The 25,126-nt window shown below is 47.0% G+C and overlaps 1 protein-coding gene across 1 annotated transcript; it reads left to right on the plus strand.

Annotated features, from left to right (window-relative positions):
• The first annotated feature begins 6 nt into the window (after positions 1 to 6).
• On the plus strand, positions 7 to 25,124 carry LOC105503451 (nuclear envelope pore membrane protein POM 121C). The gene is made up of 13 exons (XM_011930352.1): positions 7 to 416; positions 917 to 1,132; positions 1,457 to 1,618; positions 3,035 to 3,115; positions 4,567 to 4,738; positions 15,375 to 15,466; positions 16,099 to 16,172; positions 16,611 to 16,732; positions 17,169 to 17,271; positions 17,566 to 17,742; positions 18,594 to 20,288; positions 22,383 to 22,505; positions 22,934 to 25,124. The coding sequence occupies exons 1-13, from the start codon at positions 223 to 225 to the stop codon at positions 23,029 to 23,031; spliced, it is 3,309 nt and encodes a 1,102-aa protein (XP_011785742.1). The 5' UTR covers positions 7 to 222; the 3' UTR covers positions 23,032 to 25,124.
• Positions 25,125 to 25,126: the final 2 nt, after the last annotated feature.

The raw sequence follows: 25,126 nt of genomic DNA on the forward strand, positions 1-25,126 counted from the left end.
CCGGCTGCAGCTGCGCTGGCCTGGCTGGCCGTGGGGGCTACCGCGGCCTGGTGGGGACTGAGCCGCGAGCCCCGAGGTTCGCGCCCCTTATCCTCCTTCGTTAGGAAGGCGCGACATCGGCGAACACTGTTCGCTTCGCCTCCGGCCAAGTCGACAGCCAACGGAAACCTCCTAGAGCCGCGGACCCTGCTCGAAGGACCTGACCCTGCCGAACTGCTACTCATGGGCAGTTACCTGGGCAAGCCCGGGCCGCCGCAGCCCACCCCCGCTCCGGAGGGCCAGGACCTGCGGGATAGGCCTGGCCGCCGCCCACTCGCCCGCCTGGCGCCGCGCTCCCCGCCGCCGCATCGCGTTCACCACGTTTACCCCTCTCTCCCCACTCCTCTTCTCCGACCCTCCGGGAGGCCTTCCCCACGGTAAGATGCGCTGATTTTCCCAGAGCATCCTGTGGTTCGGCTAGCTTGAAATCGAGGACTTGACTTTTAAATCCGATTTGCTTTTTCATCTAGTCCAAAGGGGATTGTGTGTGGTTTTGCCCTCCTTAACACCTTGGTGTGTGCCAGCCGTCTCCTGGCCTTGTCTCACTCTTGGAATGAGATGTTATGTTGCCAAAACGATTCCCTTCTTTCCAGTTTTAAAAACTCCCCGAATTTTAGTGCAGTCTAGATTTAGTCTAGATTTAGATTTTTCCCTCTCAAATTGTTGAAATCCATTGTTGAGACAGCTGTTAAGCAGCTGTCACTCTCTGCCCTTAGATGGAATAGGGGAAAGTTGCCATAAAAACACCGTGTTCTGTGTTGCTTTGAAAGAGACTTAAGTTCTTTGGAAAATGTCTGAACTGGTGGATTTTTAGCCGTTTAAAATTTTGACATTCTTTTATGCTTTGGTTCCATGATTTGTCTCACATTCTCTGCAGGGATTGTGGGACTTTACCAAATCGGTTTGTAATAACACCTCGAAGACGCTATCCGATCCATCAGGCCCAATATTCCTGTCTGGGGGTACTTCCCACAGTGTGCTGGAATGGTTATCACAAGAAGGCTGTGCTGTCCCCTCGCAACTCCAGGATGGTGTGTAGCCCAGTTACTGTGAGGATCGCCCCTCCCGACAGAAGATTTTCGCGTTCTGCGATGTGAGTATTATCGTTGGAAGAATACTCTCCCTTTTCGTGTCCACTTTATTCTTTTCCAGTTGTTCCTATGACAACATGACTACAACGCAAAAAAGAAAAGACAAAGCTGCTTATTTGAATGAGAAATACCAAATTCTAGTAATTGTGTTTTTCATTTTTTGCCCTTGACGAAAAAGTAGCTTTACTTGCTAAGGGGAACTGCTGTGAGTGTATAAATTATACTTTGGTCTGTTGGTTAGCTTCTGATTTCCCGTTTCTGAAATCTCTGCTATATGGCGTGGGAATTAAAATATCTTACGGCTAGAATCTTGTCTTTCATTATAGACCAGAGCAGATAATCAGCTCAACACTGTCCTCACCATCAAGTAATGCCCCAGACCCATGTGCAAAGGAGACTGTACTGAGTGCCCTCAAAGAGAAGAAGAAGAAAAGGACAGTGGAGGAAGAAGACCAAATATTCCTTGATGGCCAGGAAAATAAAAGAAGGTAACAGACGCAGGAGAGGAGTAAGCCGGTTTCCTGGTTAGACTCCTATGGGATGAGATGTAGACATTCCCATAAAGATACAGAGGCCACCTCCAGTTTGTGAGCCTTTGTAGGCCCCCTTCTTTGGCTTTCATGGAAGAACCGAATAACAAGCGTTTTACTGCTGTTCATTTCAAGGCACAGGTTAGATCGATGTTACAGTTTACCTTTTCCATGAGTGGTAGAGATAAGCTGACAGCTATTAGCCATGTTAGTTAGCCTCATGCTTTTGTAGAAATGTGTTAAAGTTTATTTTCAAGATAAAAGGCTTTAAGTCTTCCCATTGGAATTTTATGGTGTTCAGTTATTTGGGTAACCACCAGTTCCAGTGTCTTAATTGTGCTGAAGGAAATGCTTGTGAAAGAAAAATGAAAACTAGACTTTGGTAGATTTAACAGTAATGAGATTAAAATGAATTTCCTGGCGGGGCAAGGAGGCTCATGCCTGTAATCCCAGCACTTTGAGAGGCCAAGGCAGGTGGATCAGCTGAGGTCAGGAGTTCAAGACCAGCCTGGCCAACATGGTGAAACTCTATCTCTACTAAAAATACAAAAATTAGCGGGACGTGGTGGCAGGCGCCTGTAGTCCCAGCTACTCGGGAGGTTGAGACAGGAGAATTGCTTGAACCTGGGAGGCAGAGGTTGCAGTGAGCCGAGACTCCTGCTGCACTGCAGCCTGGGCGACAGAGTGAGACTCCAAAAAAAAAAGAAAAAAAAATTACTTTTGTGGTTTATAGAATAACCTAATGAAAATGGGATAGTTTTCTAAGTATAGAAAGAAAGGAAGTTGAAGTGGCTGAGCATTTATTGAGCACCCACTGTGTATGAGACCCTACTCCAAATGATATGGATAGAGCAGTAGACAAGACAAATCTCTGCTCTCATGGGACTCTTGAGGGAAACACCATTTTATAAGGCTGGGTGTGGTGGTATGCGCCTGTACTCCTGACTCTGTGAGAGGCCAAGATGGGAGGATCGCTGGAGCCCAGGAGCTTAAGACCAGTCTGGGCAACATAGTGAAACCTCGCCTCTACAAAAAATTAAGAAATTAGCCAGGTGTAGTGGTGCATACCTATAGTCCCAGCTACTCTGGAGGCTGAGGCAAGAGAATCGCTTGAACCCGGGAGGCAGAGGTTTGTCGCACTGAGCCAAGATTGTGCTATTGCACTCCAGCCTAGGCAACAAGAGCGAAACTCCGTCTGGGAAAAAAAAAAATTTACCTTTCAGAAACTTAGGGATTTTAAACAACCGTTTACTGGTCTAGCGTGGGCTCTGTGCTCCATAGAGATAGTATAAGGTCCCAGAAATGTGAGAATACACTTTAAAGGGACAAAAAGAAGTCATGTCATTTCATTGAGACTTTTTTGATTTGTCACAGGCGCCATGATAGCAGTGGCAGTGGACATTCAGCGTTTGAGCCCCTGGTGGCCAATGGAGTCCCCGCTTCTTTTGTGCCTAAGTAAGTACGAGTCCATCTGGATGAAATACCACTGTTTGGAAAAAAAGCATGATCAGAGCTGTTGCCCTATAGATTTTCCTGTTTGTTTTTTGCATTGTTTAATTAGTTCAGGTTCACATCTTTGAAATTAGGAACATTTTGAGTAACTTTCCACAATTAACTGCCTTCTGTCTAATTCTTTTTAATGTTCTTGCATTAAGATGGATGAAATATGTTGCGACTAAGAGGTTTTACAAATATATTTAATAACCAAGCACATAGAAGGATTGCAAAGTTTGTGCAGTGGATAAAACAGTATGAAATTAAATGTTAAATTTCTACATATCAGTTTAAAAACAAATTGGAGGAAGAATTGGATGGAAAGGAAAGTGGCTCAGAAGTGTGTGTGGAAAGACTTAGGATAACTTAGATGCCTCATCTGAGTCAGCAGTGTGATGTGGCCACCAGGAAAACTAATGTGCTCCTGGTCTGTGCTCTTAGAAGAAAGATTGGAATGAGGCAGGTAGATGGTATTCCTGCCTTCCGTAGTTCTGCTTACTGTCCGTGGAGCACTGTGGTCAGATCAGTGTACTGCACTGCAAGGGAGGATGTACACAAACGGAAATTCATTCCCAGTGAAGCAACGAAAATGTTAAGGAGATTTTCAACAGCCCACAGTGGGGTTGGTGGATGATGGGGTTTTGGAGGTATGGAAGTATTAGCCCAGAGCAGAAAAATCTCAGGGGGAATAAGGAAATAAGTGACAGAAGGATAATGGTCCCTAAAAACCAAAGGACTGTCCCTTGAAAGGAGCAAAATAACTTGCTCTGACTTCAAATAGGATCCGTGGGTGAAAGTTAGAGGAAATACATTATAAACCATGTGGTTCATGGTTGACGTGGGTCACTCTAGGAGAGAGTTGTCTATATTGTAACAGGTTGGATGTCTGTCCTACAGAAAAGATGCATAGGAGATTTCTCTTTCAGTTGGAGGTTTAGAAAAATGATGGGTTCCTCTTAACTCTGATTTTTTTTGACAGCTTTGTTGAGGTATAATTGACATACAATAAACTACTTGTTTAAAGCATGTGACATTTTGATACGCATTCACCTGTGGAACCATCCCACCACTAAGATAATGAACATCCATCACCTCCAAAAGTTCCCACATGCCTGTAATCCCTCACTTCAGTTCCATCCCTGTCCCCAGGCATCCACTGATCTGCCTTCTGTCACTGTAGATAGGTATGCATTTTACAGAATATTCTGTACATGGAATCATACATTTAAGTTTTACATATTTGGCTTTTCTTACTGACTTTGTCAGATAGATTTGGCCAGATTGTTAGCAGTAAAAATTAAAAGCATTATTCTCTTCCCTTCATGTTTATTAAGAAAGATGTTATGACCGTGGATGAAACCATAGAAGAATGTTGCCTTCAATAAAGCATCTGTCTTCTTCCCTTTTATCAGGCCTGGGTCTCTGAAGAGAGGCCTCAATTCTCAGAGCTCAGATGACCACTTGAATAAGAGATCCCGAAGCTCTTCCATGAGCTCCTTGACAAGCGCTTACACAAGTGGCATCCCTAGCTCCAGCCGCAATGCCATTACCAGTTCCTACAGCTCCACTCGAGGCATCTCACAGGTACAAGTACAGCTCTTGTAATGTGGGGGACATGAATTCCCAGCATTCCCAATGTGGTAGCTTAGCCCTGTCATCCCAGCACTTTGGAAGGCCGAAGCAGGAGGATTACTTGAGCCCAGGAGTTCAAAACCAGCCTGGGCAATATAGTGAGACCTTGTCTGTACAAAATAATTTTTAAAGAAATTTTTTTAATAAAATAATTGATGAGCAAAGGTTTGCTAATCACCTTCTATCTGTCAGACATTAGAATTGTCTCTAAGCTAATAGAAAATACAGATAAAGGCCGGGCGTGGTGGCTCACGCCTGTAATCCCAGCACTTTGGGAGGCCGAGGCAGGCGGATTACGAGGTCAGGAGATCGAGATCATCCTGGCTAACACAGTGAAACCCTGTCTCTACTAAAAGTACAAAAAATTAGCCGGGCGCAGTGGTGGGCGCCTGTAGTCCCAGCTACTCGGGAGGCTGAGGCAGTAGAATGGCGTGAACCTGGGAGGCGGAGTTTGCAGTGAGCCGAGATCACGCCACTGGACTCCAGCCTGGGTAACAAAGCGAGACTCCATCTCAAAAAAAAAAAAAAAAAGAAAATACAGATCATTGAGTGATCAATATGGGCCAGCAGAATGGAGTAGAAAGCCGGGAATGTAAAGCAGTGCACGTGTGCGAGCTGATTCAAGACAGAGCTGTGATGCAGATAAATGGACAGAAGGTGATTGGAGAGGTACACTGAGTCCATTTTGTATTGGGTCATAAAAGAGATTTATCCTGTAGGCATTTAGAATTGAGTGCAGGGTTTTTAAACAAGTGGTCATGATTTTTTGGAAAAGGGATTATCGCACAGTATAGGGAACAGAGCAGGCTTTGCTGCTGCACAGACTTAGGTTCTAATCTTAGCTCTGAGGCTGGGTGGGGTGGCTCGTGCCTGTAATCCCATAACTTTGGGAGATCAAGGTGGGAGAACCTCTTGAGCCCAGGAGTTCAAGACTAGCCTGTGCAACAGAGGAAGACTGTGTCTCAAAGAAAAGGAAAAAAAAATGCTTGGCTCTGACATCTAGTAGTTACAAGGTCTGGGGCACACAAATCACATAATATCTCTTTTTCTTATCTCTGAAGTGCTGTTGCAATGATTGAAGGTAATATTTAAAAAGCACCTATTACAGTGACTGTTGATAAGTGGGTACCCAGTATGCAGCAGCCAGACAAAAAGATGTAAAGCATGTACGGAGAAATGTTTTTGAGAGGAGGAAAATTTTGAGACGAGTTCATCAACCCAGAAGGCTCTGACAGTCATATAAATGAACATTAATAACCGTAATATCATTATCCCTCTTAAATTATTAGCCTTGATGTTATGTACCTGCCTCCGCCTCCCCAAGTGCTGAGATTACAGGTGTGAGCCACCACACCTGGCCCATGCAATTTCCAAATAACGGTATCAGTGTCATTATTAACACTGTCTTTATTAAGACTGCTGTAGTCAGTTTAAGAATTGTTTGTGATTCTAGTTATTATTTTGGATATGCAAACTTTTTCAGCTTTGGCCTGTGGAAGCCAAACTGGCTCCTGTGTCCTTTGTTTTGACCCCGGCCGTCTTCGACAGATAGCTTCATTGCTTTCTGCCCACCTTCCCAGAGTCCTTTTTTAGCCTATACTGAAGTTGGCTGTTTCTTCAAAAAGTTTTGGTTTCTTCCATTTAGAATTGTAGAGACTATAGTCTTAAGTTTTAGGAGAGAGAAGATAGATCTTCTAGAAAGAGGAATGTAAATAATTAACTCTTAATATTCCAAATTCAAATTTATGATGGCAGGATTTTCTATGTAATTGATTTTGTATTTTTATGTATTACACTGAAAATGTTGGTTTATAGTTACTTTGATCCTAGTACACGCAATTTTTTTTTTTTTTTTTGAGACGGAGTCTTATTCTGTCGCCCAGGCTTGAGTGCAGTGGTGCAATCTTGGCTCACTGCAATCTCTGCTTCCTGAGTTCAAGCGATTCTCCTACCTCCGCCTCCCAAGTAGCTGAGACTACAGGCACCGTCACCATGCCCAGATAATTTTTGTATTTTTAGTAGAGATGATATTTCACCATGTTGGCCAGGCTGGTCTCGAACTTGTGACCTCAGGTGATCCACCTGCCTCCACCTCCCAAAGTGCTGAGATTACAGGTGTGAGCCACCACGCCTGGCCCATGCAATTTCCAAATAATGGTATCAGTGTCATTATTAACACTGTCTTTATTAAGACTGCTGTAGTCAGTTTAAGAATTGTTTGTGATTCATTTCGTCATTATATCCCTCTGAATCCTAGGGACATGGAATCAATATATCGTGTTTTAAAGTAATGTTAATTGTCCTTTGGTACACCAGCTTTATATACAGTGAGGTTCATTTGTTCAGTATGTTTGAAAGTTACAGGGATTTCTATGTTTTCCTTCTTGAAATAGTTCTGTTTTAAATTATGTAAAATACTTAAGTTGTTTCATAAAAACAAACAAGATACACTCAAAAATTCAATTTCCGTCCCTTTCTACTCTGCATTTTTCCTTCCTCTCCATTTTTATTATTTTTTCATTATCCTTCATTGTTCTTTTTTAAACGATACACATATCAGTGTATCTGAAAACCGCCACTTTCTAACATTTAAGGTAGTAGACAGTATATACATACTTGAGCCTTGCTTTTTCACATAATGTACAGTTGAGGTCATTCCATAGCAGTACACAGAAACTCATCTTTTGTCTTACAACTAGATAGGCACTCTAGTCCTTTGTTGACAAAGGTTGGGTTGTTTCGGTCTTCTGCTATCACAAATAATGCTGCAAAGAATACATTTGTTCATATGTCATTTCACCCTTAGCAATTTTGCCTCTGGAAAACTCCTAGAAGTCAGATTCCCAAGTTTAAGGTTAAATGCGCGTGTAATTTTGCTGGATATTGTTAAATCCTCCTACAGAGCGTGTACCACTCAGCATTCCCCTCAGTGTTGTATGAGAAGGGACTGTTTCTCCATGGCCTCACCAGCAGATTTGGTTATTGTAGCTCTGGGCTTTTACCAATTTGACAGGTAAAAAATAGTATCTAGGACTTCACGCCTGTAATCCCAGCACTTTGAGAGGCCGAGGAAGGCAGATCACCTGAGGTCAGGAGTTCGAGACCATCCTGGCCAACATGGTGAAATCCTGTCTCTACTAAAAATATAAAAATTAGCTGGGCATGGTGGCACATGCCTGGAATCCCAGCTACTCAGAAGGCTGAGGAAGGAGAATATCGGGAACCTGTGAGGCAGAGGTTGCAGAGATAGCAGCACTGCACTCCAGCCTGGGCGACAGAGTAAGACTCTGTCTCAAAAAAATAAAAGGTAGCTAGCCAAGCGCGGTGGCTCACACCTATAATCCCAGCACTTTGGGAGGCCGAGGCAGGTGGATCACCTGAAATCAGGAGTTTGAGACCAGCCTGGCCAACATGGCAATACCCCATCGCTACTAAAAATACAAAAAATTTAGCCAGGCATGGTGGTGTGTGCTGTAATCCCAGCTACTTGGGAGGCTGAGGCAGGAGAACTGCTTGACCCCGGAAGGTGGAGGTCAAGTGAGCCAAGCTCGCACCACTGCCCTCCAGCCTGGACGACAGAGTGAGACTCCATCTCAAAAAAAAAGTATCTAATTTTTGTCCCTTATGAGTAGTTTGATCATCTGTTCGTGTGTTGAATGATTATTTTCAGTTCTGTTTCCATGAATCTTAGTTCATATCCTTTACCCATTTTTCTGAAGGGCTAACAGTCAAATCTCACATTCGAGAGTTTTTCCTATAGTAGAGAAACCTATTCCAAATGAAGCAAGTTTTGAACGTAAAGTAGAAACCATAGAAGTGCAGTGTTAGAAGAAACAGGCTCCTCACACATTGCTGGTGGGAGGGTCAGTTGGTACAGCTCTCTAGAGGGCTGTGTGGCAGGAATTGTCCAGATTAGAGATACACGCACCCTTTGATCAAGCAGCTTTACCTTAGGAATTTATCCTACCCACATACTGGGAAATGGATATAAGGATTTAATGTAACATTGTTTTAATAACAGCAGCTTGGAAACAATGTACATATTTTTTTTCAGGGAGCTGGTTGAATAACTTACAGTGTTTCTATAAGTTGAAATATACTATGTAACTATGAAAAAGAATAAGGCAACTAACTGAATAAGTACTCATGAGAATGATCTCAAAAAGAAATTACATAAAAACAAGGCTCAGAACTGTATAGTATCCTCTATTATTTGGGCTTTTAAAAATCTTTTAATATGCATAAGATAATTCTTACAGGATATATTAGAAACTGGTAATCGTTATTGAGATAAAAAGGAAATTTACTTTTTACTGTACTTTTTTTTTTTTTTGAGACGGAGTCTCACACTGTCGCCCAGGCTGGAGTGCAGTGGTGTGATCTCAGCTCACTGTAACCTCCACCTCCTGGGTTCAAGCAATTCCCCTGCCTCAGTCTCCCAAGTAGTTGAGATTACAGGCTCCCGCCACCATGCCCAGCTAATTTTTTATATTTTTAGTAGAGACAGGGTTTCACCGTGTTGGCCATTGCTGGTCTCGAACTCCTGACCTCGTGATTCCGCCTGCCTTGGCCTCCCAAAGTGCAGGGATTACAGGTGTGAGCCACTGTGCCTGGCCTACTGTACATTCTTATTGTTGGAATCTGTAATGTGCAAGTATTACCCTTCCTGGTTTTGGCTTTTTTAAGTAAAAAAATAAAATTCCTCTCCCAGCAGTCTGAGTCTCCATCCAGTAGGTACCCATTGTTAACATTCTTACTGTGTGCAAACACAGATAATACCCAGAATTTTTTGACTGTTCTACATAACAGAGTCAAAGCATATTTGCTTTTTAAAAAGCATCTTCGTTTCTCTTTTGTCCATTACATCTTGCATAGCATTTTGTGTCGTGTAATTTGCCTCACTCTTTAGATGGCCTTTTTTACTAGAGTATAATATACAGAAAAACACAAATTGTAACCACCACCCAGGTCAAGTAATAAAACATTTTCATCACCCAGAAACCTCCCTCCTGCCCACTCCCCATCACTGCTCCTTCTTTCCTTCCTATTAGCACCTTTTATAGTGTACCCTGTTTTTGAATTTTATATGAATGCAAATAAAGCGTGCATTCTTTGGTGTTTGACTTAACATTTTGCTTGTGAGATTTGTCCATATTCTTGCACATAGTGGTGGGTAATTCATTGTCATTGATGTATATACTGTTCCACACTATGCATATAACCACAGTTAATTTATCCATTCTGCCATTGGACATTGGGGTTTCCAGTTTGGGGTTATTATACATAGTACTGCTTTAGACAATTGTCTAAGTCTTTTAGTACAATAAAGTATGTGTACATTCCGTTTTAGTAGATATTGCTAACCATTTTTTTTGTGTGTTTTTTTGTTTGTTTGTTTCTTTTTAGATGGAGTCTTGCTCTGTCACCCAGGTTGGAGTACAGTGGTGCAATCTCGGCTCACTGCAACCTCCACCTTCTGGGTTCAAGCAATTCTCCTGCCTCAGCTTCCCTAGAAGCTGGGACTACAGGCGCATGCCACCATACCCAGCAAATTTTTGTATTTTTAGTAGAGACAAGGTTTCACCATATTGGTCAGTCTGGTCTCGAACTCCTAACCTCAGATGATCCACCTGCCTCAGCCTCCCAAAGTGCTGAAATTACAGGCATGAGCCACCATGCCCAGCCATTTCTTTCTTTCTTTCTTTTTTTTTTTGAGTTTCATTCTGTCACCCAGGCTGGAGTGCAGTGGCACCATATTGGCACTCACTGCAACATCTGCCTCCTGGGTTCAAGTCATTCTCATGCCTCAGCCTCCCAAGTAACTGAGATTACAGGTGTGTGCCACCATGCCCAGCTACATTTTTAAATTTTTAATAGAGATAGGGTTTTATCATGTTGGTCAGGCTGGTCTCAAACTCCTGGCCTTAAGTGATCTGCCTGCCTTAGCCTCCCGAAATGCTGGGATTACAGCCATGAGCCACTGTGCCCAGCCTCTAAGCAATGTATTAAAAAGAGTGTTTCGGTTTATTTTTATTTTATTTTTATTTTTTTTTGAGGCAGAGTTTCATTCTTGTTGCCCAGGCTGGAGTGCAATGGCACAGTTTCAGCTCATGGCAACCTCCACCTCCTGGGTTCAAGTGATTCTCCTGCCTTCAGCCTCCCGAGTAGCTGGGATTATAGGCATGCGCCACCACACCCAGCTAACTTTGTATTTTTAGTGGAGATGGGGTTTCTCCATGTTGGTCAGTCTGTTCTCAAGCTCCCAGCCTCAGGTGATCCACCCGCCTTGGCCTCCCAAAGTGCTGGGATTACAGGCATGAGCCACCACGCCCAGCCTGGTTTATATTCTTACCAGCAGTATATGAGATTTTTGTTTTATGTTTTTCCATATCCTCATCAATACTTGGTATTGCCAGTCTGTTTAGCCATTCTGGTAAGTGTGAAGTAATATTTCATTGTGGTTTTAATTGCATTTCCCTGATTGCTAATATAGAAGTACCAACTGTTTATTGGCTATTTTTATAGCCTCTTTTGTGAGATGCCTGTTCAGATTGCTTGGCTCTTTTCTGTTAAGGTGTCTTTTAGAGATTTGAATACACTCTTTATATATTCTAGATACAAGCTCTCTGTCATGTATGCGTTGCAACAAAAAAGTGTCCTGCTCTTGCCATTCTGCTTCCTTGTGGTTAGCATATTTTGTGTAGTATTCAGGAAATCTTTGCCTACCTAACCTAAGGTCATGATAATTTTCTTCTATGCTCTCTTCTAAAAGCTTTATTATTTTATTATTACTTTTATATGTAAATCCATAATACACCTGAACTTGATTTTTGTGTATGGTGTGAGGTTGGGATCAAAATTAGGGTTTTTGTTTGTTTGTTTGTTTTGTTTTGTTTTTTAAACTGTAGAAATACCCATTTCTCTCAGCAACATTTATTGAAAGGACCATCCTTATTTCTCTGCAGCACTGTCTTTGTCTAATTTAAGTGTCCGTATATATGTGGGTCCATTTCTAGACTCTTGTTTTGTTCCATTGGTCTATTTTTTTACCTACCCTTGTGCCAGTCTTCGTTTTACCCCTACCCTTATATTTTGAGTCTTGATAGAGTCAGTCATCCCACTTTCTCATTTCTCTTCAGGACTGTCTTGTATCTTGGCCTTTTGCATTTTCATACAATTTTTAGATCAACTTGTCAATTTTCACACACACACACAAAAGAGTTCTGAGATACTGATTGGGATTGCCTTTCATCTACTTATTACTTTGGATGGAATTAACATTGTTGTAATATTGACCTTGTTTACTTCTAATCTATGAACATGAATGTTGTTCTTGCTCTGTGGCCCAGGCTGGAGTGCAGTGGCATGATCATAGCTCACTACTGCCTCGAGCTCCCAGGCTCAAGCCATTCTCCTGCCTCAGCCTCTTGAGTAGCTGGGAGCACAGGCATGCATCACCACACCTAGCTAATTTTTAAAAACTTATAGTGGAGACACGGTCTCACTATGTTGCCTGGGCTGGTCTCAAACCCTGAGCTCAAGCAATCTTCCCACCTTCACCTCCCTGAGTGCTGGGATTGTAGGCCATGTCCCACCTCCTTCATTTATTTACATCATCTCTAATTCTCTGTAGAGGTTTTACTTCTCTTTTATTAGATTTATTTCTAGGTATCTGGTTTTTGTTTTGTTTTGTTTTTTGAGATGGAGTCTCACTCTGTCTCCCAGGCTGGAGTGCAGTGGCACAATCTCGGCTCACTGCAGCCTCCACCTCCCAGGTTCAAGTTATTCTCCTGCCTCAGCCTGCCAAGTAGCTGAGATTATACGCACGCACCACCACACCTGGCTAATTTTTGTAGTTTTAGTAGAGACAGGGTTTCACCTTGTTGGCCAGGCCGGTCTCAAACTTCTGACCTCAAGTGATCCACCTGCCTTTGCCTCCCAGAGTGTTGGAATTACAGGGGTGAGCCACGGTGCCTGGCCCTAGGTATGTGGTTTTGATGCTGTTATAAATAGTGCCTTCAAAATGTGATTGTGCTGATGTGTAGAAATACAACTGATTTTGTATTCAGAAAGTTTGCTAAATCTCTGTGTTCTTTAGGATTTTAGTATATACACTTATGTGTATGATAATGAGTTTTTCTCTTCCTCTGCAATCTTACTCTGTTTATGTCTTATTGCACTTGGCTAGGACTTTAAGTTGAATAGACATGATAATAAACATCCTTGTCTTGTTATATCTGAAATGAGTGTGTATGTACAGTCGATGAAGTAGAGGAGTAATACTTTTTTCCCCAATTGTTAAACTAGTTGTCCAGTCGTCTTCCAATCCTAGCTAATCATTACAGTCTCCTTTGGCATTTCTTTTTTTTTTTTTTTTTCCTTGGTAGAGATGAGACCTCACTATGTTACCTAGACTGGTCTCAAAACTCTTGGGCTCAAGTGATCCTCTCACCTTGGCCTCCCAAAGTGTTGGGATTATAGGTGTGCACCACCATACCTGGCTAATTTTTGTATTTCTAGTAGAGATAAGGTTACACCATGTTGCCATGCTGGTCTCAAACTCCTGACCTCAGGTGATCCTCCTGCCTCAGCCTCCCGAAGTGCTGGGATTACAGGTGTGAGTCACCTCATCTGGCCCCTTTGGCATTTCTGAAAACCTTTGCATGCTCAGTGATGTGTATCCCTCAGTGTCTGGAGCACATTGTGAAGAAAAATGCAAGGCTTATGTTTTTGTTTGTTTTAATGTTATTGCTTTAACTACAGATAGGGTCTTGCTATGTTGCCCAGGCTGGTCTGAAACTCCTGGGCTCAAGCAGTTCTCCTGCCTCAGTCTCCCAGAGTACTAGGATTACAGGCGTGAGCCACTGCACTTGGCCATCTGTGTGCTTTTAAAGTTCCACGGTGGCTAGGCGTGGTGGCTTACACCTGTAATCCCAGCACGTTGGGAGGCCAAGGCGGGCAGATCATGAGGTCAAGAGATCAAGACCATGCTGGCCAACATGGTGAAACCCCATCTCTACTGAAAATACAAAAATTAGGGGGATGTGATGGCATGCTCCTGTAGTCCTAGCTATTCAGGAGGCTGAGGCAGGATAATCACTTGAACAAGGGGGCAGAGGTTACAGTGAGCTGAGATCGTGCCACTGCACTCCAGCCTGGCGACAGAGCAAGACTCCATCTCAAAAAAAAAAAAAAAAAGTTCCACAGGTGACTGATGAGCAGTCGTGTGAGAACCAGCAAGCTAGTGTCAGGGATCTGAAGTGATTGAAAATGCCGCTTATGTATTCAATCTTTGGATCACTTTGGTGAATTTTTGTATTCTGCTCTTTTATATGCCTGTAATCCCATGTTTTTTAAACCATGTGCTCTAGCCTTTCTTGCTGTTTGAGCATAACTTCAACTGTTATTGTGGTGAGCAGTTTTCTCAAGCTCCTCCCAGGCCCGGCTTTCTGATGGTAGCCTCACCAAACTGTTCCGCTGCTTACCACTTGTCTGAAGCTTCCTCTTTTCGCTTTTGAACTCTTATTAAGCATTGTTGGCTTCCTGTTTGTACTTATGTGATGTAGCTGGTACTGGGAGCACAGCCATGCATCACCACACCTAGCTAATTTTTAAAAACTTATAGTGGAGACACGGTCTCACTATGTTGCCTGGGCTGGTTTCAGACTCCTGAGAAATCACTAGCAGCTTTTCAAGCAGGAAAGACGGTCTGAGGTGACAGTTTAGTGGCTTTGTAATTAGGCTCAGCACTTAGGAGACTATTTGCAATGTCCGCTCTATGCCAGCTACTTTGCTGCTGGTCTGTGGAGGAAGCAGAGATGAAAACACCATCTTTGCTGTCAAGAAGTCGACTGGTAGAAGATGTATAGGTAATCATCACATGATGATAAATGCTAGTTGTTGCAAAAGTCATAAATGCTATGACGGCATATTTTTAAAATGAAGTTAGTAAATTAAAATTGAAAATTTAATGAAAGCAAGACTAAATTAGTTTACTGAGTTGTCTTTAATTTACTTCTGTCCTTTCCATAGAGAGTCTAGCGTAGGTTTGAATGTGTCCTGACGCTTCATTACTGAGTCTAACGTTCCACTTAATATATGCAAAAAGTGCGTCCATCCTTTCTACCTTTATTCACATTCCATTACTTTTATAGACTTCTTTTTTTTGCTTTCATGATTAATACTGGCAGTTGACTTTCTTTTCAGGGCTCTTTCTTCACAAACAAATTTTTTTCTTTTTTTCTTTTTGAGACAGGGTCTCGCTCTGTCACCCAGGCTGCAGTGCAGTGGGGCAATCTCAGCTCACTGCAGCCTCCTGAGTAGTTGGGACCACAGATGCAAACCACCACACCCAACTGATTTTTCAATTTTTTGTAGAGACAAGCGTCTCACTATGTTACCCAGGCTGGTCTCAAACTCCTGGACTCAAGCAATCCACCTTGGCCTCCCAATGTGCTGGGATTACAGGCATGACTAACCATTTAACCACAAAAAATATTTTTTTAGTTACTTAAAAAGAGACTTTGTCATGTTGAAGGTCAGATGCTAAGTTATCAGCAGGCTCAGTCATGTCCCTCTTGATTTTTAGCTCTGGAAGAGAAGTGGCCCCAGTTCATCACCCTTCTCTAGCCCAGCCTCATCCCGCTCCCAGACACCAGAGAGGCCAGCAAAGAAAATAAGGTACTCGGCATTCTCCTGCAGTTTTCATTTGCTGCGTGGACAGATGGGGGTAAGGAAAGGTGGGAAATGAACCTGGCTCTTAGGCTTTATGCGGCTGTGACTTGGAGAATCAAGAGGGACACCGCAGCACCCACCCGAACCGCTGTCATCCCTACAGTCTTGGATACTGACTCCAGTGGCCTCTGGCTGTCGCCTCCCACTCCAGCATGAGGGATTAGGTGCAAGCACAGAGGCCATGCAGAGTGGAGAGCAGAGTCAAGTCAGTGGGCAGTTGCCTTCAGGTTCTTGGCTCTAGCTGACCCCCTGGGTGCTGGCAGTTGGCTGGAACGCCACTCCCTCAGGGATCACATGTGTGTCTAGAACCCCCAGGAACTTGGTAGGTTGTAAGTAAGGTTTGAAGATTATTGTTTTGTGCTTGTTTTAAGACAAAAGCTGTCTCCATGGCCTCTGTGAATAGCCTCCCTTTATTCTGTTGGAATTTCCTTTTGACTTTTTTTATCCTGGCATGCTGAGATCTTAAATTATGGTTGTTTTAGACATTGGCCACTTGGTAGTTAGGAGGGTGTGAGAAATTATTTAATACTTCGGCCAAGAAGTCTTTCTAGACTAAACTGTTCCTTTTCTGCCCACAGAGAAGAGGAGCTATGTCATCATTCCAGTTCCTCAACTCCATTGGCGGCGGACAAGGAGTCCCAGGGAGAAAAGGGTAGGTTGCTGAGCCAGGAGGAGGGGCTGCTGCTGCTGGTGGTGGAGGTGTTTGTGGAGGATATAGAGATTAATACCTATTGGGAAAATGTCTCGAGCATTACTATGTCTAAGGCATGCTAGATACAAGGAGAGATTTCTTCTCCTTCAGAAGTTTATAGTCTGATGAGAGAGAAAGGTTGCAGATGGGTATTAACGACTGGATGGAGGTAAGCTCAGTTTGAGTCACCTGTGGGTAATCTCGGTAATGACGGCGCAGTAAGCGGTTTGTGTGCACGCCTTAATCTTGCAAACACCAGCCAAGCAACCAAACCAAAGAAGATCGAATCTTTTCAGAGATACCCAGTGAAAACTCAGTGTTAAATACGAAGTGGGTAGACAAAACCATCCATTTCTGGAAGACGGAAGAAAGCAAACGAGTCTTGATTTCTTTCTTTAGTTGCAGATACAACCCCAAGGAAGAAACAAAACTCGAATTCTCAGTCTACACCTGGCAGCTCTGGGCAGCGTAAGCGCAAAATTCAGCTGCTGCCTTCTCGGCGTGGGGAACAGCTGACCTTGGTATGGTCTTGTCCATCTACTACTCCTTCCCTCCCGGCTTAGCTCTCCTAAGTCTTAGGAACACTAAGGACAAGTTTCTTCTAGTTTTTTCTATTTTGTTTTTGTTTTTTGAAACAGCATCACTCTGTCACCCAGGCTGGAGTGCAGTGGCTCTATTTTGGCTGTTACCTCTGCCTCCTGGGTTCAAGCAGTTCTCCTGCCTCAGCCTCCCAAGTAGCTGGGATTACAGACGCACGCTACCACGCCTGGCTGATTTTTTGTATTTTTTAGTAGAGATGGGGTTTCACCATGTTGGCCAGGTCGACCTCAAACTCCTGACCTCAAGTGATCCAGCTGGCTCAGCCTCCCAAAGGGCTAAGAGTACAGATGTGAGCCACCGTGCCCAGCCTTCCCTTTTTTTCTGATTGGCCTGACTTCTTCCTTTTCTCTTTGGTAGCCTCCACCTCCCCAGCTTGGCTATTCGATCACTGCCGAGGACCTAGACTTAGAGAAGAAGGCTTCATTACAGTGGTTCAACAAGGCCTTGGAGGACAAGAGTGGTAAGGAGCACAGATCGTTGCACACTCGAGAGGTGTCAGGTGTCTTGTTTTCTTTGGTTTTATTTCGGTGTTTGAAAAAATGGTTTCTCTGGGAAAATCCCAAGTAGGGTTCCATGTTTTCTTGTGCTCTTTCTCACCTGAGAAATCTGTGTTGGTCTTCACAGGACAGCAGGGACCACTGCAGTTAAGGGCAGGCAGTCCTCTGTGAGCTGTGCTGAGACCCTGCTCTCCAACAGGCATCTGAAAAGAAGTCCCAGACAAGCCAGGACTGCTTCACCTTTCTTTCTTTCTTAGATGCTGCCTCAAACTCTGTCACTGAGACCCCACCTACCACTCAGCCTTCGTTTACTTTTACCCTGCCTGCTGCTGCAACTGCCTCCCCACCCACCTCCCTCCCGGGCCCAAGCACCAACCCACTGTTAGAGAGCTTGAAGAAGATGCAGAGTCCCCCGAACCTGCCACCTTGCTCAGGTGAGCTGGAGTGGGGCCCTTGGATCCAGCCTTCTGATTAGCATCCCCTGCTTGGGTTAGAGTAAGGGCGTCATGCCTGTCAGTCACTGGAGATTGCTCTGCAGGCCAAACGCACCCTGACTCAACACACCGGAGTGGGCCCACGTTTAATGCGCTGGAGCCTGCATCAGGGAGTGTTAGGGAAGGGGTGCTGTGACACTTAGGATCTGAAGCCTGGCTCGTAGCTGCCCTGAGCCTCTCCTTCCTCATCTGTCAGATGAGAATGATCTTCCCGGTGTAGCGCCTCTGAAGTGTGAATGTGGGTGGTGTGGTCAGGATATCCTTGCCTATCAGAACCACCAGTCCAGAACAGCACTGCTTCCTTTTCCTCCAGCACTTCGAGGGCTGCTGGTGTTCCCAGCCCAGGCCTTCATGGCCCTGTGCGCTCACAGTCTTGATCAGACGGTAACCTGGGAATCATACTCCCCCTCCCTGCTCAAGGGCAGAGACTTCCCCATTCAGAGTTGTATGCTCTTCGTGCTTGGCAGGTGAGCTTAGTAGGCGAAAAATAAAGTATATCTAGATTCGTACGTGAACTTCAGAGTTCAGACAATTGGATTGTCTTAATCTCTACACATTAGGCCCCCATTTAGGCCCCATTTTATCCTCTTCTGTCTGATGATCTGTGGTGGTAGAAATAATGAACACGTCCTTGATTTACTGTACAGGCCTGTAGTGTAGACTTAGCTGAGGTTTTTGACTGACTCTTGGATCCCAGGCTCTGTGGTAGGCGTGGGGAGGGTACTGAAATACTGAATACCATCATCTTCGAAGTATTTATTCCAAATTCACATTTTCTATTCTTCTTCCAGAATCTGCTGGAGCAGCAACCACTGAGGCCCCCTCGCCTCCAAAGACGCCCAGCCTCCTGCCCCCGCTGGGCTTACCACAGTCAGGGCTGCCAGGGCCCCTCCCCAGCCCCTCCTTAGACTCCAAACCCCCGACCACTTTGCTGGGGCTGATCCCTGCTCCATCCACGGTACCAGCCACTGACACCAAGTCACCTCCAACCCTTCAGGCAGAGACGGCTGCCAAACCCCAAGCCACATCTGCCCCATCCCCCGCCCCCAAACAAAGCTTCCTGTTTGGAACACAGAGCACCTTATCTTCCAGCCCTGCCGCCCCTGCCACGTCTTCAGCATCTCCCATGTTCAAGCCCATTTTCATGGCCCCACCCAAGAGTGAGAAGGAAGGCCCCACACCGCCTGGCCCCTCAGTCACAGCCACAGCGCCCTCCAGCTCCTCCCTCCCCACGACCACCAGCACCACAGCCCCAACCTTCCAGCCTATCTTTAGCAGCATGGGGCCACCTGCATCTTTGCCCTTGTCTGCTCCCTTCTTCAAGCAGACAACTACTCCCACCACTGCTCCCACCACAACTGCCCCGCTCTTCACTGGTCTGCCCACCGCCACCTCTGCCGTGGCTCCCGTCACCACCGCCAGTCCATCTGCAGACTCTGCTGTGAAGCCTGCGTTTGGCTTTGGCGTAAACAGTGTGAGCAGCAGCAGTGTGAGCGCCACGACCAGCACCACCACTGCCACCTCACAGCCTTTCCTTTTCGGGGCACCCCAGGCCTCTGCTGCCAGCTTCACCCCGGCCATGGGCTCCATATTCCAGTTTGGCAAACCTCCTGCCCTGCCCGCAACCACCACAGTCACCACCTTTAGCCAGTCCCTGCCCACTGCCATGCCAACGGCCACCAGCAGCAGCACTTCCAGCTTTAGTGCTTTCGGCAGCACCCTTACCACTTCCGCCCCGGCCACCAGCAGCCAGCCCACTCTGACGTTCAGTAACACAAGCACCCCCACGTTCAACATTCCCTTTGGCTCAAGCGCCAAGACCCCACTCCCATCATATCCAGGAGCCAACCCCCAGCCTGCATTTGGGGCCGCTGAGGGGCAGCCGCCAGGGGCCGCCAAGCCGGCCCTTGCCCCCAACTTTGGCAGCTCTTTCACTTTTGGAAACTCTGCAGCCCCGGCCCCAGCTGCTGCACCCACACCTGCACCTGCGTCCACGATCAAGATCGTGCCTGCGCATGTGCCTACACCCATCCATCCTACCTTTGGTGGTGCCACGCACTCAGCATTTGGGTTGAAAGCCACGGCTTCGGCCTTTGGCACTCCCGCCAGCTCACAGCCCGCCTTTGGCAGCTCCACTGCTGTCTTCTCCTTCGGTGCAGCCACCAGCTCCGGCTTTGGAGCCACCACGCAGACCGCCAGCAGCGGGAGCAGCAGCTCGGTGTTCGGCAGCACAACACCATCACCCTTCACATTTGGGGGCTCGGCGGCCCCTGCTGGCAGTGGGAGCTTTGGGATCAATGTGGCCACCCCAGGCTCCAGCACCACCTCTGGAGCTTTCAGCTTCGGAGCGGGACAGAGTGGGACCACAGCCACCTCCACCCCCTTTGCAGGGGGCTTAGGTCAGAACGCCCTGGGCACCACCAGCCAGGGTACACCGTTTGCCTTCAACGTGGGCAGCACGCCTGAGAGCAAACCTGTGTTTGGAGGTAAGGAGGGGTGTGGACTTGGGCTGCCAGACCGGACACTGAAGAGCTGTGCCTGCGCAGCCTGCCTTCTCAGGGAGCTCATGATGTGGCAGTAAAGAGACAGGCATTGAATATAGAACTAAATGAAATGACAGGGCATGATACATGTTTTGCTAACATGTAATAAGGACTGGAGGAGCTGTTGTGGATTTAGCTGGTCAAAGAAGGCCCTTCTGAGTAACAGTTGCAAGCTGAGGGTTGGGTGTAGTGGCTTACGCTTGTAATCCCAACATTTTGGGAGGCCAAGGAGGGTGGATCTTTTGAGGCCAGGAGTTCGTGACCAGCCTGGGCAATTTGACGAAACCCTGTCTTTACTAAAAATACCAAAAAATTAGCCGGGTGTGGTGGTACCCACCTGTAATCCTGGCTACTCTGGAGGCTGAGGCACAAGATAGGTTTGAACCCAGAAGGTGGAGGTTGCGGTGAGCCAAGATCATGTCACTGTACTCCAGCCTGGGTGACAGCAAGACTGTCTCAAAAAACAAAAAAAAGTAAGCTGAGTAAGGGTGGGGTGGGGGCGGGCACAGCACAAGTGGACATGCTTTTCACGCACAGGATGGTGCATGCAAAAGCCCAGAGGCAGAAATGATGTTTGGTATGTTCAGGAGCAGAGCAAAGGCAAGCGTGGCAGGAGGGTGAAAAGCAGAGGCAGTGGTGTGGAAGGAGGCCAAGAGGCGAGGATTGTTTGTGGCCAGGGCTGGGTGTTTGGGTCTTAAGTGTTCAGGAAAACCATTGCAGAATCAGGCAGAAGGATGCAGGGATGGTTCCTCCTGTGTGGAAGATGAATGTAGACCTCATGGGTTCTGTTTTCTTCATGAAGTAGGAGAGAAAATCTGGGAGAGAGAGGGTCGGGATAAAGTGTATAAAAAAGGGGCCTTTTGAAATAGTCATTTTGGACAGTGGGGAAAGGAACATCGTATTAAAAAGTGTAATCACTTTTCAGGCAGTTTGTGGGCTGGAAAATGGTGATTGTGAAGTTAAAGTGAGGCCAGTTAGCATGATGTGTGTGTTTCCCAGCAACACTGTGGGTGTAGACCTAAGGTCAGTGGACAGCTGGTGCCACCCTGCCGTGGAGACCACAGCAAGCAAAGCAAGAGGGGCAGCGGGTCAGTGCCCCAATGCGGCTCAGTGGGTGCAGGAATGGAGAGCAGGTGAAGTCAGATGCAGGAGGGGTGATGCCTGCAGGAGATTCAGGAGCCAGAGCAGTTGTGGTGACAATGTGACCACAGGAATGGTGGCAGGGGTCAGGGAGAGGAGGTCATGGGGGTGGCAAGGTCGAGGGGCTGAGAGGACTATCAGTCAGCCTCACAGGGTGAGGTCACCACACGTGGTGATGGGGAGGAGGCCAGTGAGCCAAGGGTCCTCTGTGAATCGGGAAGTGACCTGGCATTTGACAGGTGACACAAGGACATGGCAGATTAGAATAAAGTGATGATCCGAACTTGAGTTACGGTATTTAGGGAAGGAAGAGAAGCTGTGTGGAAGCAGCGTGGAAGCACAGGGAGCCTCCCCTGCCTGGGCCGGAGGCCAAGCCCTGAGAGCAGCCTTCCCTGCGGAGGGGCTGCCAGAGAGGGCATCAGGCAGGCAGCCAGAGCCAGTCAGGCCCAGGCCAGGGAGGGAGGGCACCAGGGGACATCACAAAAGATGAGGGGTGGACAGAGCAGGCTTCAGAGGGGAGGGACAGTGGCTAGGGGGAAGAGGCCTGAAGAGAGGAGGTGGCCAACCCGAGTACACTAGGAGGCGGGGGCCCCAGAGTACTCCCCTCTACAGCGCTGGTCAGGAGGCCCACGAGGCGGCTGCGGGGCAGGAGGGCTTTTTCTCTGCCATGGCGTGGCCATTAGCAGGTGGGAGAAGCAGGCTGAGCTGGGGCACCAGGCATGAAGACTTGGTTGTCTGGCTCAGTTGCTGATGAAGGAGTGCCCAAGGAGCAAGAATGGGGCTGAGGGCCCTGTGGGAGGTGCCCTGCAGAGTGCAGGCTCCTGCCCGGTTCCTCGCCTGTCCCCGCCCTCTGCTCACTGGCCAGCTCTCTGCAGCTCTCTGTTCTCTTCATTCCAGGCACCGCCACTCCCACCTTTGGTCAGAACACCCCTGCGCCTGGAGTGGGCACATCAGGCAGCAGCCTCTCCTTTGGGGCATCCTCAGCACCTGCCCAAGGCTTTGTTGGCATTGGACCGTTTGGTAAGCAGCAAGCTGCCCTGTAGCCCTGCTCCTCTGTCTGAGGAGGGTTTGGGTGGGGTGGCAGGCTCCTGGCCCTCTGAGGTCCGGTGAAGATCAGGTACAGCACAGGAAAGACAATTAGGGTTAGGAGTACAGCACAGCCCAGGGATGGGAGTTGGATGGCAGAGATCAGAGAGGAGCCGTCTGGGGCGGAACTTTGCCGTCCCATGGGAAGCCAGGTAAAAATAGATTCGTGGGCCTTGCTCTGAGACTCTCTGGGAGTTTGCATTTCAGGAGGCTCCTCCCGTACAGTGTTTCTGATGCAGCGGGGAAAGCCCTATTGAGGCACCCTGTGTGTGTTACTGGCCTAGCCTTCCAGAGGTTGGGGCCCCTAGGGCCGGAGTCTCAGGTAGCAGCTGCCCTGATGAGGTCTTGTTGAATCTTTCCAGGATCGGCGGCCCCTTCATTTTCCATTGGTGCGGGATCCAAGACCCCAGGGGCTCGACAGCGACTGCAGGCCCGAAGGCAGCACACCCGCAAAAAATAGCCTTTGTCCCCTGTCCCTGTTCCCCCAACCCCTTCCCTCAATCTGGACCTTGGCACCTGCTGGGAAGAGCCTTTGACCCTTCGAGTTGCATAAAGTAAACCTACCCCGGATCTCTGGCTTCAGCCGCCAGGGGGTAGTGGCAGCCCTGGGGCCCTTTCCCTTCTCCTGGAGGAAGCACAAGCCTCAGGGATGGGGAAGCAGGATACGGAGGGCCAAAGCCCGGGACCTCTACTTGAACAGTTCCACTGGGGAGGCTGGAGAACTAAGGAAACACCTGTACATAGCGTCCGCTGCCCTGACTCCCGCTTAGCACGCCCTTAGGCAGGCGCCCCTTCCACCTTTCCCCAAGAGCCGTCGTCGCTGGAGGGTGCAGGGTCCAGCCCGCCTGGATCGCTGGTGTGCACCTGATGGGATTTGGGAAATGGGTTATCCCTAAGGCTTGACCTTGCTTGGCTTAGCTGTGAGAAGTGGTTCTCTTCCTTTGGTCCCTTCTGGGGACTCTGTTTCCCCATTTCTTGCTGCTGTGTCCCTCACCGGTTCCTTGCAGAATTGATTCCTTTTTAAATGCCCTTGAATCTAGCTTTGCCTTGGAGACCCCAGTGGGTGCTGCTCCTGCCGTTTTCTTCCTGCCAAGCCTGAATCAATGTTTCATCTCCAACCCTCTGCCAGTTTGGCCCCTCAAAGCTTGGTGGCTCAAGACTGTTAGCCTGGCAGAGCCAGGGGTGAGATACCTCGCTCCAGGAGGGAGAAGCTCTTGGAGCAGGCAGGATGCCCACCGCTGCTTCAGCTGCCTCCTCGCCCAGCCACCCTTTGGCCCCATTGGGCCCTCGTCTGCCTCTCCAGGATTGTATGTTTCAAGCCTTGTCCTGTGTTCCTTTGTCTGATGCTCTGTGTATTGCTCTTTGAATCGAGTTTGGAGGAAGAATTGAGTTGTATGAGTGGCGGCATGTTGGTAGTGCCGGACTTCCTGTTTCAAGTTTTCTGGGGCCTCGCTAATTGAATGTGGAAAGTAGCACCACTTGACGGCTACAAGTGCCGACTCCTGAATTTTCCAATGGTGTTCTGACTTCAAGGGCTGGCAGCCCGGGAGGATGGGGCCCGGGGGAAGCAAAGACCCTTCTTCTTCCCTCTGCTGTTTCTGTCCCACTTACCTGACCTCACTGGAGGCTACATCACCCAAAGTAGATGTTGGAAAACCTAAATTAATGAACCATATTTTTAAAATCCTGTTTTTCCCAAACAGGGTCCTCCTCTGCAGCCCATCCTTTCCTTCCTTCCTTCTGAAACCACATACCCCAGGCCCAAGAGCCTTGCTGCCATGCCCAACCTCTTTGGGAGAAGTATGAATGCGTGTGTCTAAATTAAAAGAAAAAAATATTTAAACATTTTTTAACAAAAATTTATTTTTGTATTTAAGCTAAATTGCCTTTTAAATTCCTTCAAGCTTGGTTCATTGAGGTGGTTAAGTATAAATGCTATTGACTAGGAATTAGCTGTATAGTTAAGTTATGCCTGTGCAAAGAAGAGGCTCAAATGCTGTCCCGGGCAGCTTTCCTGGGGGACTAGAGCTCCTTCTGGCCACGTTATATAAAATGTAATTCTTATTTTATAAATAATGTGATGTAGATGTAACCGGTGCCCCCTCCCCGTTGTGACTGAGGGTGAGTGTTCGGTGGCGGGGCTGCTCCTTCCTACCCCTCAGAACAGCTCTGATCCGTGTTCATACCCGGCTGTGTGCAGCTGAGGAGGGAGTGAACCTCAAGCCTAAATACCTGTTAGGATTGGAGGGTCGGGGTGGGCCCGGGCCTGGGCCTAGAAATCAAGCTTCTACCTGTACCTTACGTAAGGTAGACCCTCCTAGTGTCAGTACCTGAGCTAGTTTACCTCAGTTCCGCAGGCAGGACAGCCGGTCCGGGAGCCCTGAGTGAGTGTGAGTGTGGATGTGTACAGTACGCGCACTGGACAGGAGCGGGAGGCTGGGACTTTCCATTACAAATAGAGACTTCATTCCTGTTGAGTCTAGTTGGAATTTTTAGTATGAATGTGAGATTTTTCTCCTGCTTATGTCATTAAGAATAAAAAACTGTGATCTACC

Source organism: Colobus angolensis, unplaced genomic scaffold (assembly GCF_000951035.1).
Source record: "Colobus angolensis palliatus isolate OR3802 unplaced genomic scaffold, Cang.pa_1.0 Scaffold120, whole genome shotgun sequence".
NCBI lineage: Eukaryota > Metazoa > Chordata > Mammalia > Primates > Cercopithecidae > Colobus > Colobus angolensis.

Bases quoted from the DNA above. Each gene is read 5' to 3' on its own strand.
- LOC105503451 (XM_011930352.1), top strand. From the start codon at position 223: ATGGGCAGTTACCTGGGCAAGCCCGGGCCGCCGCAGCCCACCCCCGCT. The intron at 15,467-16,098 runs GTACTCGGCATT...TTCTGCCCACAG, and splicing joins AGGCCAGCAAAGAAAATAAG to AGAAGAGGAGCTATGTCATC. The intron at 22,506-22,933 runs GTAAGCAGCAAG...GAATCTTTCCAG, and splicing joins TGTTGGCATTGGACCGTTTG to GATCGGCGGCCCCTTCATTT.